Consider the following 16,024-nt stretch of genomic DNA (forward strand, 5'->3'; position numbering starts at 1 on the left):
AAATAAAATAACACCATTTATAAATATTTCATAACAGCATATATGACTACATAATTAAAACACAAAATTCATAAATAAAATAACAACTACATAATTAAATTATATATGACTATTTTTCATTGAAATAAAATAACACCATTTATAACTATTTCATAACAGCATATATGACTACATAATTAAAACACAAAATTCATAAATAAAATAACAACTACATAATTAAATTATATATGACTATTTTTCATTGAAATAAAATAACATCATTTAAAACTATTTCATAACACCATATATGACTACATAATTAAAACACAAAATTCATAAATAAAATAACAACTACATAATTAAATAATATATGACTATTTTCATTGAAATAAAATAAACATAAACAACTACAAAATTCATATATTTACTATTGAAATTTAAAACTATTTTATAACACCATGCAATCATACATATTACTTTTTAAAACACAAACAATACCTATTTTTAAAACAAAACTAACAAATAAAATACCTATTTAAAAACATTTTTCAAAACATAAATACCTATTTTTTATTCTTTATTTTAATTAAAAAGACTCATACGGATCAAGTTGATCTGTATAACTCATACGGATCAAGTTGATCCGTATAACTCATACGGATCAACTAGATCCTTATAACTCATACGAATCAAGTTGATCTGTATGAGTAATGCAGATCTTATTACTAACACAGATCATCTTGATCCGTACGACAACACAAAACCAGAAACGAAAAGGCAACCATTAACGGGGAGAAGAAGCTTACCTCGACGGTGGAACAACCCGTTAAATGTAGGTCCTCAATGTCGACAACCAACGGAGGAGAAGAAGCTCGGACTTCTAACGAAGAAGAAGCTCCAACGGCAGAGGGAAGAAGAGAGAAGGAGATGCTCATACGGAACGCGTGAATAGGGTTGATGGGTGCACAACTTTTAAATCTATAAGGACATTTTCGCCCATTCATGTTAAATGTTGGGTGCACCTAACATTACCCTAAATGCTTGTGAGCAAAATGCCAATTTTCTTTTTTATCTACAAATGCTAAACTTTGTATTGAATTGATATTCCATTATATTTATTTTTTGCCATGCAAGCCCCCCCCCCCCCCCCTCCAAATGGGTTAATTGGCTTTATGCTTGTTTGGATTTCATATACATTTTGTCTTTTTTTTATTACTTTTAAAAAATGAAAGTACAATTATTTATGTATTACTTTCTAATTAAAATTAGAATTTCATTTTGCTAATCAACCCTAATATTTAATGCTGATTTTTATTGTCCATGTTCTCAAAATGAATTTTCAATTTTAATTAAAATATAATTCCAAAACTACTTAAGGAATTGTACTTAAATTTTCTTTTAAAATAATTGTATAATAAGTTTTGTAAGAATAAATATTTGGTTTAATTATATTTTTAGTTCTTAAAAATAATTTAGACCCTGTGGGAGTAACACTTTGTTAATAAGAATTTTATTCACATTTGGTTCTGGTTGTTTTGTATTTTGATAGAATTATTTGAAGAAAAATAAAAAACATGCTTTGATGAATAATTTATCAAAAAAATAATATTAATTTGATTGAATGTGGAAATTCAATTTGTCACAAGAAAGACACATAATTCAACTAGAATGAGTGAATGATTTAACTTCCCCAACATTTAATTAAAAATTAGGAGAATCAAGTGAGGTGATTTCATCACAAAGGAGATGATGCATTAATGTGTGGAGCGAAGAAGAGTCGATTAAATATAATAAAATATTTTAATTAAACTTTTGAAAAATGTACAATTTTAGAGTTCAATTTTTTACACAAGGTTAATATCAAATTTGTGTGTAAAACTTTCTTCAATCAATAATAACTACAAACTATGAGTGAGATTAGCTTATAATTCAATGAATTTGAAAACATCCGTATTCTCTAATCTAATCAGGACAAAAAAATATCAAATTCATTCAGCAATTTAGTATTTACAATCAATAACAAAATTCGTTTTCATCAAATTCTATGATATAAAATTTACTAACAATATTTTAATGCTTCGTAAGTAGAAGAGTATAGAGTTAAGTAGAAATGTAGCATGTTTTCATTTGTCATACAATATAATGATGATTGTGAACTATCTGAAACTTGTTGTGATGCATCCTTATATTAAGTAGAGGGGTTCTCAGGAATCATGACGGATCATCGTTCATGGCTGAGGTGTGGTATGTGGGGTGTTGTTGTCAGTGGCTAATGGTGGAGCAAATGTAATTCTCCAGGCCTACAGCTGTAAGGTGTTCACCTCAAAATTAATGCTTGTTCATTCTACGTCCCATCCTCTTGCCAAAGTTGTGGAGCGAGTGCAGCAAGGATCAACTGCACTGCAGCAACTGTGTGGCAGACATTATATATTGGCGAACTCAACTACCTGAAATTTTGATGTACTTGTTAAGAGTTCTACAACGGGTTATTAACGAACATGATAAATGCTTATATAACTAGATAAACTACCTCCTTATTATTTCAGATGACTGTACTGCACTTTAACAGTACTTTTTCAGCTTTTCTATTTGCCACCTTAAAGAATTTTAATTAACATGATTGTCAGGTTATTTTTATGCTGAAAACAAGATTTTATCTCTTTTAACAAAATCTTCTTCTTGTGAAAATGGAAGTCTGCCCTCTCAACTATTTCTTTAGCATTCTCCACCCTCGATTCTCACAATTTTTCTTATATTTCTTTTTAAGTTTTTAAATTAAAAATATATATAACAAATGACATGATTTAATTAAAAAAAGGTACGTACTACAAGAGAAATGAAAAATTATCACTCAACCTCGTTTTTTCATCATTTATCATAAAGCCAAAGGAACCTGGCATTTCAAGTAGAAGGGGTAAGGCTGGATTACTCGATTTTAATGAGAATATACCGCAAGCCATCAAGACAACTAAAAAAAATAGGGGCGCATGATTATATTGATAAAAAAAAATGACAACAAAAGAAACCACACATGCTCGTTGTGCATGGAACTATGAACTAAAACATTAACCATGCAAACACAAACTGTGGACACATACAAAAACACACTCAACTAGCAGCAGTAGTACACAATATACAACGCATACGAGGACCACCCGATTTGGCTTCTTCATCGTCATCACTAGCATCATCGTCATAACCATTGTAATCATCATACGTTTCTGCCTCTAGGGTCGTGGCTTGGACCTCTTTCTTGTTACTACTAGTGTAAGATGAATCCATGAGACAAGTTGTGTGATAACCATGACAGCAAAAGAAAACAATGACCGAGACAGTCTGTATAGAAAACGGATCAAAACATATACAACATCTTCCACCTCCCCTAGTCTTTGACTTCACCTCCACAGTTCTCAGACTTGGAGATTTGTCAAATACCTGAGAAGCACGAGTATCACTCATTTTAACCCGCGGCTCATCTTCTTCATTACCTAAAGAAATTCCATGCCTTGCCTCTTTGTAATACTTAATTAAAAGATTGACACAGTCCGCCTATTTCAATGACAGCAAGTCAGTGGGATATTTCGCTGTACCAAATTAATGAGATTTAAGAATTTGCCCTCCTAAGGAAGCGCCAGAGGGAAGGGAAAAGAGAAAAACACCTTAAGGATATCATTGCACCCATTTCTGAGTGATGTTTCAGTCCTGTAGTCAGTGATAATCTTAACCAGCCGATCCCGGAGTCTGTAGAAAAGCAGAGAAAAACACCTTAAGAATAATGCTTACTGAATATATCTCTGGAACTTGAGGCCAGCCCAAATACTAAAAAAAAATCAAATACAATCTATGATTTGATAACATAAATCACATTTATTACTTACCGAGGTATTTCCAACCCATTAGGAACCTTATTTACAATATAAAGGGGATCAAGATTTCCAACTGTGTGCTCCAATAATATGCCCACCTGTTAATTACAATAATCAAGTTAAAAACAGCTTGAGAAAGAGCAGGTATGCAACATAATAGAATACCGGGCCAGTTATTTCTCTCTTCTTTTTTCAGTTTCTAGAACAAAGTTGTAAAAATTAGATCAATAAAAATAAATTTTAGAGTAGAAGGTTTACAACTTTTGAATGAAAATAAACAAAAATAAGTCCAGAATTTGTTTTCTCGCATTAGATTATCTTTTTTATTCTAAAACTATATAAAGTATTAATGACAAAAGGAGCTAATCTTCACAGGGTTAATGAGTAATAACTAATCCTACACATCATATATGTGCAGTAAAATTCTAACACATTGATTTCACATCATCCGTCAAAAAAATTTAGTTATCATGATTATACCATTTCAGGTTTGTGAAGGCATTGCTTGATTAATTCTTCCCAAAGTTCATCATCATGCTGCATGGTGACAAACTCTACGGCCTGCAAAAAACTATGACCACTTCAAACTTAAAATCACCAGAGTTCTGATTCACAAGTTAGATGTTTGTTGAAACCAAAAACCAATTCAACTGAAAAAAATAATGTACCTCCTCTATATCCCCCAATTTGTTAATAATAACAGCTAGGGCTTGTTTCGAGTTTCCCATCCTTCCTAGGATGAAGACTTGCTCCCTCAATAGGTCTCTTTTAATGCAAATTTCGTAAGCCTGAAAAACAACTTTGAGGATTTGATTCACAGGCATGTTGTGCATATAACTGTCAAAGTTTGTCATTGATTCATCACCTTCTCAAGGGTGTAGTGTTGACTGCTACGGAGAAAAGGTAGCAGCATCTTAGGATCATAGTCTGCATAGAGTTCTACCTAAGCACATTAGACCAAAAACAAATTATATTAAGTGCCAGAAAAAAATCATTTAATCTCATTTATAAGCCATTCTTATTCATGTTTAGCAGCAGAGGACAGATATCATGGCAACCAGGAAAAAACATGGGAGAAGAGTAGAGTAGTCAAGACTCAGCAATCAGCATTAATATGCTATTAGCATTAAAAGACTGAAATGCTGCAGCCGGAATACCAGAAAGAAATGCATAACAAAAGTAGGGCAAATGGGTCATTGCCTTAGACTATTTAAAGAAGATTGAAAGCACATATTTGCAATTGAAATAATAGCTAACAATTACAAATTAGTAAACCTAGATTGAAACAGAATACACCACAATTACCTAAAGATTCTAGTTCCAGGGTACACACTCTTTGTGGCACAACAATTAGAGATGCTGATTCTGTTCAAATATATACTTTCTTATGTAAAGAAGATGGGACAGTTCCATTTTAGAGCAGTAAAACAATGTGTCCTTCAAAGCTAAAAACCCAAATCTAAGGATTCAACCACACATGACCATCAAGGCGAGAGAAAATCTACTACGTCTATGATTGCATGTGAATAAATGTATAGGTACTGGATTTCTGGTAGATCAGAGTCTTAGTTATGAAATTTCAGTAAGGCTTTTCAATGTCTATCAAAATTTGTCTTGATAAAAAAATTCTTGTTTTAACACTTGACATGATAATAAACATATAAAACCATTCACATGTTTTTCACCTAATAGTTTAACAACAACAACTAAAGTCTTTTTCCACTAAGTGAATTGGTTACATGGATCAAACACCTATGTGCTTTATGATAAACCTAGCATTAACACAATCATATTGTCTCTATCCGAGTCATACAGATTTGTCAAAATTTTGTGTTGGTTGTCAATTACATAACACAAACCTATTCTTTTTTATTTGGGCTTGGGACCAGTTATGTAATAATTTTGATCAGGCATGCCATAGGGAAAATTCTCCTAATATTATAATGTTAAATTTCAATTGACACAACCTAGTGCACAAGGCTCCACCAACTAGGGTCCGGTGGAGTCTTATGCCTGCAAGAAGAGAGACCGCGTTCAAGATTTGAAAACATGATCTCAAATCATATGACCACAAACTTACCGTTTCACCAAAGCTCACCCTCAAGGCCTCAACATAAAAAATCTCCAAATAATTTAATAAAATGTTAAACTTCGGAACAAAAAGTATTCCTTTCTTGTCAGCCCAAAGGGCCCTAGAATGAGGGGATGTTAGTGTGTTACAGATATAATACTATTCTTGTGTATTCACTTAATAACCTTCAGAGAATTATCTATTGAGAAGACAGTAGACAAACTTTGGAACAAATACACATTTAAAATGAGTGATGTATTAACATTTGTCTCATCCAACCTGAAATATAAAGTGCCAAATGAAGCTTATATAATTTATAAAATTTGTCGATGTAGGATGAGGTCACAGAGAAAAACAAAGGCTTTTATTCAAAATATTTCAAAGTGCAAGGCTGCAGAGTAATGTGCACATGATTAAACATCTAGGTATTTAGCTAAGCATTGGATCTTACATTTCCTTGTAAATTGTTTCATGTAGCTTTTTTGTCTTAGACCATAATCAATTAGACCAGAGTAGTCACTTAATGAGGTTTGTTACTTTAATTTTTAAAAGAAAAACAGTCACAGTAATGGCTCTGAGTATCTCAAAATGGCACACACATGGCTTTCATCAATTGTAAATACAGATTTACACCTTAGATTCCAAAGAGAAGGAAGCTTGTAAAGGTTAAATGAAAGAAATAAAACCTACCTGCATATCATGGAAGTCTTTCCCAGCATGAGGATTTACTTCAAATAATGAGTGGAGATATAAATGTAAAAAATATCTACAATCACTCTTATCATCCGCATTTAGAAGTTGCTTCACAACTTCAGGTGGACTTATTAAGTCCCTATTCTGGATTAACAAAGGAACTGCACGCTTGCAGTCTAGCCTCATTAGTTGGACAACCTGAACAGGCAGAGATTAAACAATTAAGAGTCCAACGATATCATATATAAAAAAATGAAAACAGGTACAAACAGAATTGAGCTCATATACTACTTCGAAAAGAAAATCCAACAACTTTTCTCCTCTATAAACAAGTCAGAGAAAGTTCAAATCTTAATCAACCAATTCTGCAAATCTGATATGGTACTTTGTTGATTCATCCATCTTGTATGCATTATCAAGGAGATATCAGATATGGCAAACACGGACAACCAGATGAATTTCCACATCATGTAACACTGCAGAGCTATATAAAAAACACACAATTCCAAGATTAATTTAACTCCTACAAAGTATAATTATACCTTTCCACGAATTGCATCGTGTAGGTTATGTTTATCAATAAAATCAAATACTTCTGGCTTCATAAGCTGAAAATTTAAAAAAAAAAAGGGGGAAAGTGAATTAGCAGTTAAAACAAATAGACAATAGATTCTAGTATACAGCATGTGTACGACATTTAATTGATGTTGTTGCAGCCTGAATTTGAGAAAAATTTCTTCGAACACTTACATCAGCATACAACAAGAAGGCTTTCTCATATTGCTCATCGATTACATACAACTCTGCTAATGCCTAGCACAGAATAAGAACACGTTAATGTAAAGAAATGGTTAAAAGATTCAAAATGCAAGTATAATTAATCAGACTAACCTCCTTAAGTGATTCAGTCATGGATGAAGTATTTAGCTGAGGTTCAATGGCTGAAATTACAGGTAATGCAGAATAAATTACAGATGGCCAGGATTTTACAGTGGACAAGAGATCCTTATGAAAAGAAGGATTTGTAGCCAATGCAACGAGAGCAACCTGTAGAACCAAAAGCAGCATAAAATATTTTTTATCCCAAGTCAGTTCATTACAGATACTAAGCAAACACATTAATTGTGACAGAGAACACTTTGTTTTAGCTAACCTCGTAAGCAGTATCACGTAGTCTGGGGTTTTCAGTAGGCATGTAAGGAACTAAAACAGGGAGTTGACGAAGATGTGCAAAGTGGAAAACCCATCTGTTGAAAGCAGTCCATTGAACACCCAATTACAAATCAGAACTCTATAACAGACTAATAAATAATGGCATGCCGTACCTCTCCCATGCTGAAGCTGATCCTCGAAGCAACTTGGGACACAAAGATGCTGCTTCACTGTATTTTCTTTCCACAATCAGATGATCAAGGTACCTAGATCCCACCTGCAAAGATAGTGGGAAAAATGAAAAACTTCTCATTACTCAAATGGACAAATTAACCTAGAAGGAAACAAAGCATATATATACACACAAAATACATCTTATACAGAGTAATTTTTTGTATAAAAAATTAATTAATATTAATGAGAAGAAAAGTACGATAAGGGAGACTGGAAGTGGTTAAGGTATCCTAGAGAGTCAAGACTTGCAAATAACTAAACCAAAACAAACCTAATAAGTAAGTACCAATTGCAATTCACTATATAGGAAACTACTATAAGTTTCATTTCATTTTTCTTTGAGCTTTTCATCTTTAGCGTCTATATACAGTCTTATTGATAGCAAAATAAATGACAACAAATTAAAAGATTTCTTGAGAAACAAAATGGTTGAGGAGCTTTCACATACATACAATCAACATAAGCATGTGCCTCCATGTGCATACATGCATAACCTCATTCCAATTATGTGCTACACAAGAACCCTTTATTCTGTAATTTTACACATCTAATTCCGATAAGCATAAAATCATTAGAAATTAGATTGAATTAGGATAAACTTAAATACCTCATCAAGTAGTTCACTCCGTCCCTGACCAGATTCAACCACAGCCAAAGCTTTTTCATGCCACCCATGCTGAAGAAGCCATGAAATATGATCTTCAGTATCCCTGATTATTAAAAACATCAATTTTTCTACATTATCTAATTTAATTTTTTCAAATCTGTAGAAAAACTTAGAACATAAACATGTCATTTTAAATGTATCAAAAAATTTCAGCAAAGTTTGAGTAAGCAATTTAAGCTAAAGAACAGACTCCATTTTTTATTTATTTAAATGATATAGTTCCTTGTGACCACAACAGCATGCATCAAAGGGGAAATTAGGGGGAGGGGAAGTTAGATTTCCAATAAAAAATTGTAGAAGGATGAAAGATCTCACACATAGATATGAGCATAGTGCATTTTTTGCAGGCACTACGAGACATCAATACATTTCTTTTTAGTAACGATACCATCTTTTAATGCATAAAAGGAAACATCACACGTTAAATATTCGTTAAAAACATGTTTTATCAACAACCCCTCAATACTTTAAGGGCCACAAATCATACATTAATGCATCCAAAAAATTAGACCAGTACAATAGATAAAGAAATTGAAATCAACCTTGGTTTGGCAATAACTACATCCTTCAGAGATACAATATAGTAAAGTGGTTCATCACCTGCAGCCCACTGACCCCCAGCATAACTGCTACCTACATTTGAATGAAAACAATATTACGCAGGACCATTCCATACATGAAAAATATATGTCAAGAAATAATATATTACTAAGGTGTATATTAGGAAGGAGCTCAGAGGATCAAGGTCTCTCACAGAGGAAATGGTTGATTTAAAAGATTCAGGAGACATAATCAAGGGAAATTAAGATCCCAAGGAGGGAATGGTAAATGTAATGGATTTCCATTGAGGCAATCAAGGGGAATTCAGGAGGGGGGGGGGGGGGGGGGGGAATGATCTGTATGGGTATAAAAAGAAACGAGATGAGACAATGGAGGGGTGAGGAAAAAAGTGAAGAATGGGAGAGAGTGCAGAATATCTTAAATACCTTGTGTCACCTATTTTCTGTTTCAATCCTTTGTCTCCTACTGTAAATCTAAATCCCCACCATGCAGGTATTTATATCACACTGATCAAATACAGCATATTCAACATAGCCAAATATGCTTCAAAACAGCATAAACAACACAAACCAAATGTTAACCTGAGAAGGGAGCATGAGCAAGAGAATAGTCCTTTGCCCTGTAATGCTCGAACCCATGTACTGGCAGAGCATCTGTAGAAAGCTCATCATTATTCCATGTTACTATTCTTACTTCTGGTCTCTGTGCATTGCCCTGTTCAAGATTATTTTACTCACATTCAGAACAAAGTCAAATTTCTGAATTTTACGAGGACTAAATAAGTACAACCTCACCTCTCTTTCCCTTTATAATACACAAGATACATTTTAATTTTGTCAAATACAATATAAATTTCATTGGTTCCATACTTAAATTTTTTTGCTGCCATATCTAAATACAATTGACATTATGCAGCTAAAGACTACTAGAGTTAATTATTCTCTAGACTCCCAATAAGGAATAGTACCCTCAAAAAAATCACAATGGTATATAACCTGAATAAGACATAAAGATCATGCTTGGTATAGCATTTTTCAGGGAAATAATATTTTTCTTTTCTTCCTTTTTCCAAAAGCTCTCTCCGGGAGCTGGTAAAAAAATGATTGTTTCTCCAAAATAAATTGAACTAAACCAAACATGCAATAAATAATGTGCATGCGACATGCATGTGAGTAATATATATGAAAATGTCTAATTTGAGGGAAGTAGCATAATGCTAATATGGTACTGATGCTTATATAACATTGTGAAGCATCTAAATTATAATTGAAATGATCTAATTCATTGTTTGATCCTTCACAAAAATGCAATACTCCCTTTGGTGTTTTATATAAGAAACGAATAACTAATTCATCAAGACCAATAAAAGTAGGTAAGTTAATTTATTTTAATTAATAATATCATAAATTTAAATTTTATTCCAAAATACCCATAGAATTAAATGATTTAAATAGTGGTCTTATTTAATGGCATTACACATATCAAGGGATAATTTTTCCACAAATCAGTGTTGCTTATATTGTTAATAGTCCAATAAATGCATCCACTTATAAGGAGAATGAGAGGGCATCTCATTAATAGATTTTATAATAAATCAAGGGTATAAAAAAGAATTAACAATTAATACACTTGAAAGCAGGTCCATGTTTGTTATAATTAAGACCAAAAGAATTGACTCATTTGTTTCTTATATAAAGGACCGAAGCGAGCAATAAATAAATAAAATTTCCAACATGTCTAAGTATTATGGACCAGGAACTCAAGAAGTGACTACTTCATTTAAGATGCTTGGAGGAATTTCCTTTTACTTAAAGTAAAAGACAGAAGAGTGAACCAAGAAAACAAGTTGTAGCATATAAAGGAAGGGGGGAGAGGGGGGAATTTACACTATTATTGGAGGTCAGCATGAAAAATTAAAGAATTTCATTTCATCATATGCAAGGAATATAAATACCTGCCGTGAAGGAGCAGTGCTACTAAAATCCTTATCTCCATCTTCTTCTCCAGGAATATATGCTAGAACAACCAAAGCATCACCAAAGGGAGCAAGTCCTGAGATGAAATAGCTGGTTTGAAAAGATGCCACGATATCCACCTGGGTCATACCAGACAAAGGAACTTGCCTGAATGACCCATTGGCTGCTTTTTGGTGATTTGTCCTAATTGAAGCAATTTTGACAGATGTTCCCCAGCCAATAACCAAGAGGGTGTCATCCTACAAGTGATGGAAGGAGATTAAGCTCCACAGTTTAATCAAGAGATATACAACAATAAATGAAATAATGCTCTTGCCACTGTTCAAATTCTAAAGCTATAGAACAAGCCTTCAATTATAGCAGTGGTCACTGCATGATGGAATGGCATAAGTCATCAGCATGCCTGCATTGATATTTGACTAACCTGCCAAACCAGGTGAGGAAGCAAAAGCTCAGGGCGTGGGCTCCCTCGTGGTTTTTCAATAAATGTAATACGCTGGTCATTGGCAGTATCATAAACCTTCACTCCTGCATCATTAGCCCAAGCAACAAGACTTGCTCTCCATTTCACAGCATGTATTGAACCTTCACCAGAGTGCAAAACCTTTTGGGGAGGGTGGGGAGGGTAGGGCGGGGTAATTTTATCGTTAACAAACAAAAGGTACTGTTGAGAAAATATGTGCTAAGTAATAAAACATTCTTACAAACCTGATCTCGGTAGCCCAACCATTTCTTTGAATTTAAATATAAATGACCAGCCAAACCACCACCAGCAAATCTCCTAGACATTTTCCTTGCATAATCTGGATCCAACGCCACTGCCTTCATCGGCCGATGGTACTCAAACTTCAATTTCTCATCAGTGAAAAGGCTGTTTATAACAACTGATCCATCATCGGAACAACTTCCAATATATTCACCTTCTGTGTCAAAGCTAAGGTCATTGACAACAGAAGCATGTGCAGAGAATTCCTTAACCTATAACACGGTAACTCAATTAGAAACTGACTCCTAAAAACAACACAAGCACACAAGCAATTGACCATCACACAACAGCAGCTACACAAAAAATTTCAAAGCAGTTTCAACATAAACCAAATACATCCATAACCCCTAGCATACATATTTGAAGAGAGTTTCAATGAACGGTCATGAATTATTTCGCTCCGCAAAATTGATCTAGCCAGCTCCAATTTGAGTAATAACAGTTCAAATTCACAGAAATTGTCAGATTCTAAATAACACAACTGCAGCTACGTGAAATATCAAAGAGCAGTGTCGACATAAACCAAATTATATCCATAACACCTAGCATATATTTGAAGAGAATATCAACCAAAATAAGTTCTCAATCACCCGGATTATTAAGTTCCGTAAATTTGATCTAACCAGCTCCAATTAGAGTAATAACAGCTCAAATTTAATCCCTACCATACATTTGAAGAGAATATCTACAAAAACAAGTTCTCAATCACACGGATTATTAAGTTCTGTAAATTCAGGGGGAAAAAAAGTTCTGTAAATTTATTGAAAAAATTGATCTAACCAGCTCCAATTAGATTAATAACAGTTCAAATTCACAGAAATTACGAGATTCTAAATCACACGACAGCAGCTACACGGAATCTCAAAGCTCACAGTGTCAACACAAACCAAATGATATCCACAATCCCTAGCATACATTTGAAGAGAAAATCAACGAACACAAGTTCTCAATCACACGAATCATTCCGTTCCATAAATTCAATCTAGCCAGCTCCAATTCGAGTAACAACAGCTCAAATTCACAATAATCGCGACGAATTACGCCGAATTACGCAACAAACAGATGGCAGACGTAGACTGACCTGATTCCCGAGAAAATCGAGGATGTGAACGGTGCCGCCGTGAGTGCCGAGAGCGATCATCCGCTCCGCGACGGCGATGCACGACGCGGCGTCACTCGCAAGCAGCGAAGGGATGCTTCCTCCCATTCTCTGGTACTTGAGCCTCGGTTCCTCTTCATCTTCTTCATCTTCAACTTCTTCTTCGTCGTCTTCTTCTTCTTCTTCGTCTTCCTCTTCTCTCTCATCGTCTCCTTCGACGCCGTTCTCTGGCGGAAACGGTGCCATTCTGATGGTTATCGCGTGATGCCTCGTCGCGAGGAGAATGTAAAAGTGAGAAATGAGAAATTAGATCTGTTTGGTTGCTCTGAGAATGAAAATCTTTTTTTTTTCAATTATTATTATTTTTAATTTTTTTTTCCTTTCTTTGCTTCTCATCTCCTTTTAAAAAATGAAATTTCGCGTTACAAATTTTCTGAAGAAAGAGGAAATGTTCAAACGGTCCCTCGATAAAGTAAAATAATGGGGTAGACGACAAAAACAGCGAGGTGTTATGTGCTGATTCAGTTAAGAGTGAGTGTGGCTGCACTTGAATCCTCTGCAGCCATTTTTTCCTCCAGCCATCAAGCTGCAACTTCACAGCCCTTGATTAATCATTACTCAGAAATCCAACGCTCATGATTTCTGATGCAGAGTGAACCCGTATTTGCGAACGGCAACTAATGGAGGAAATCCAATAATGATTTTAAGCTCCATGGTTTATTGCCGGTATGTTGCTAGGTGCACTTAGGGTCATTACTTGTGCACTCAGCAATTTTAAGTAAAGTAATAAAAATATTTATCACTTAAATTTTAAAAATCTTTTCTCCTTCCTTGTGTTTATATGACGTCACATCTCTACGCTCCTTTTTTCTCCTTTGTTCTGTGTTTTTTGTCACGATGTCGTCATCATCGGCTTTCATTGTCACCGTTGAGGTCATCTCACCATTATCGTGTCGTTCCCATCGATGAGGTAAGCATTTGATGTTATCATTATTTTATAGACTGTATTTAAAATTCGTATAACACATACAGATTGAGTGAGTTATACAAATTAATCAATTTGTATAACTCATCTAATCCGTATGAATTATACGGATTGATCAATCTGTATAACTCATACAGATTATCAATCCGTATGTTTTTTTATTTAATTATAAATATATTAATTTGATTTTTGTATTTAAATAGTTATTGACTTTTTATTTAATTATAAATATGTTATTTTGATTTTTGTTTTTGAATAGTTAATGTTTTATTTTTTTAATTATAAATATATTAATTTGATATTTGTTTTTAAATAGTTAATGTTTTTTTATTTTTTAATTATAAATATATTAATTTGATTTTTGTTTTTAAATAGTTAATGTTTTTCTAATTATAAATATATTAATTTGATTTTTGTTTTTAAATAGTTAATGTTACTTTTAATTATAAATATATTATTTTGATTTTTATTTTTAAATAGTTAATGTTTTTTTCTTTATAAATATATTCTTTGATTTTTGTTTTAAAATATTTTTTAATTCTAAATATATTAATTTTATTTTTATTTTTAAATAGTTATTTTTTTAATTATAAATATATTATTTTGATTTTTTTTAAAATAGTTATTGCTTTTTTAACTATAAATATATTATTTTTGAATTTTTTTTAATAGTTATTTTTTTAATTATAAATATACTATTTTGAGTTTTGTTTTAAATAGTTATTGTTTTTTTTATTTTTAATTATAAATATATTATTTCGAATTTTGTTTTTAAATAGTTATTGTTTTTTAATTAAAAATATATTATTTTTTTTAATATTTATTTTTTAAAATTATAAATATATATTTCTTATATATTAGTTTTTTTGTAAGAAAAAATAGGCAAGGAGACATATTTTTTGTTATTTTATTTAATTAATTATAGTCTTTTTAAGTTGCTTTTTAATAAAGAAGTTATTTTGATTAATAAAAGTAATTAAAATATATTTTAAAAATATATATAATTTTTTTATTTATTAATTTTTAAATAGTAATTGATTGAAGTATTGTTTGAATTTTTGACATAAATTGTTATGATTGTTTAAATGTGTAGATTATGGTTAGAACCAAAGGTTTGGGTCGGATTTTAGACCAAGTTATAGGAAGAGCCCTATGGAGAGAAGTAAATTGTGATTTAGATGAAGCTTTTGGGCAGTGAAGGTCCACAACATTTGCACGTAAGCAACGAGAAGTTATCTCTATTGCTGAGGATGTTCAGCACGTGGATCACACAACTAACGAGGTCCAAGAACAACCTAAAGAAGTAGTTGTTGATGATGAAGTTGTTGATGTTGAGGGTTTTCCAGGCGGGTTGCACGACACATCAGTTCTGACTGGTATTAGAAATGATTGACGAAATCGTTTCTGACAAGAATATCCAAATACCAAATCTGACCTCTATATAACCTCGGCAGAGTAAAAAAAGTAATTGGAAAAAAAAAGTCTCTTCTTCTTCTGTAAAGAATTCTTCCAATAATTTTTATGACCCTAATCTTTTCAAAATAGTGCACACCGTACTTTTGTGCTTGCGAGTCAAAGTTTTTATACAAGAAAGTTAAACTATGTTGATCATGTTGTAGACACCATTTGGAATCGAGAGGTATTTATATTTTTAAATAAATTATATTTTAATAAGCATTTGTTATTATTGTTAAAATGATTTAATTTTTTTTAAGAACGTCCTGAATTGAAGTTATCATCCCATGGAAGGAATGTTCAAAAATTCGGCAAGCCTGTTATAGAGATTGAAGGCTTAGTTGCTACCACAAGATTAAGTCTTCTGATTGCATGTTCCTTGGGTACTAGTGATCAGGGACTTATATCGACTTTTGTAGAGAAGTGGCATAAGGAAACTTGCAGTTTCCATCTTCTTGTAGGAGAGGTGACTATTACCCTTGATGATGTGGCATTTTTACTTCATCTGCCCATCATAGGC

The 16,024-nt window shown here is 32.7% G+C and overlaps 1 protein-coding gene across 2 annotated transcripts; it reads right to left on the bottom strand.

Annotated features, from left to right (window-relative positions):
- Window positions 1–2,948: 2,948 nt before the first annotated feature.
- On the bottom strand, window positions 2,949–13,482 carry LOC100804340 (vacuolar protein sorting-associated protein 41 homolog). 2 transcript variants are annotated; one of them, XM_003538101.5, is made up of 19 exons: window positions 13,047–13,476; window positions 11,908–12,177; window positions 11,624–11,803; window positions 11,178–11,438; window positions 9,805–9,937; window positions 9,205–9,295; window positions 8,603–8,705; window positions 7,935–8,038; window positions 7,763–7,856; window positions 7,501–7,656; window positions 7,360–7,422; window positions 7,152–7,217; window positions 6,607–6,807; window positions 4,711–4,788; window positions 4,514–4,633; window positions 4,326–4,406; window positions 3,858–3,943; window positions 3,639–3,720; window positions 2,949–3,528 (listed from the first exon to the last, which is right to left on the bottom strand). In XM_003538101.5, exons 1-19 carry the CDS (start codon window positions 13,308–13,310, stop codon window positions 3,088–3,090), a joined length of 2,874 nt encoding a protein of 957 aa, XP_003538149.1. In that variant the 5' UTR covers window positions 13,311–13,476; the 3' UTR covers window positions 2,949–3,087. The 2 variants fall into 2 exon arrangements, with proteins under 2 accessions (XP_003538149.1, XP_040862947.1); XM_041007013.1 differs by having other exon boundaries at window positions 3,441–3,563; window positions 13,047–13,482.
- Window positions 13,483–16,024: the final 2,542 nt, after the last annotated feature.

Source organism: Glycine max, chromosome 11 (genome assembly GCF_000004515.6).
Source record: "Glycine max cultivar Williams 82 chromosome 11, Glycine_max_v4.0, whole genome shotgun sequence".
NCBI lineage: Eukaryota > Viridiplantae > Streptophyta > Magnoliopsida > Fabales > Fabaceae > Glycine > Glycine max.

Bases quoted from the DNA above. Each gene is read 5' to 3' on its own strand.
- LOC100804340 (XM_003538101.5), bottom strand. From the start codon at position 13,310: ATGGCACCGTTTCCGCCAGAGAACGGCGTCGAAGGAGACGATGAGAGA. The intron at 9,938-11,177 runs GTATTTATATTC...AATCTTGAACAG, and splicing joins GCACTGCTCCTTCACGGCAG to GGCAATGCACAGAGACCAGA. The intron at 4,634-4,710 runs GTGATGAATCAA...GTTGTTTTTCAG, and splicing joins AACACTACACCCTTGAGAAG to GCTTACGAAATTTGCATTAA.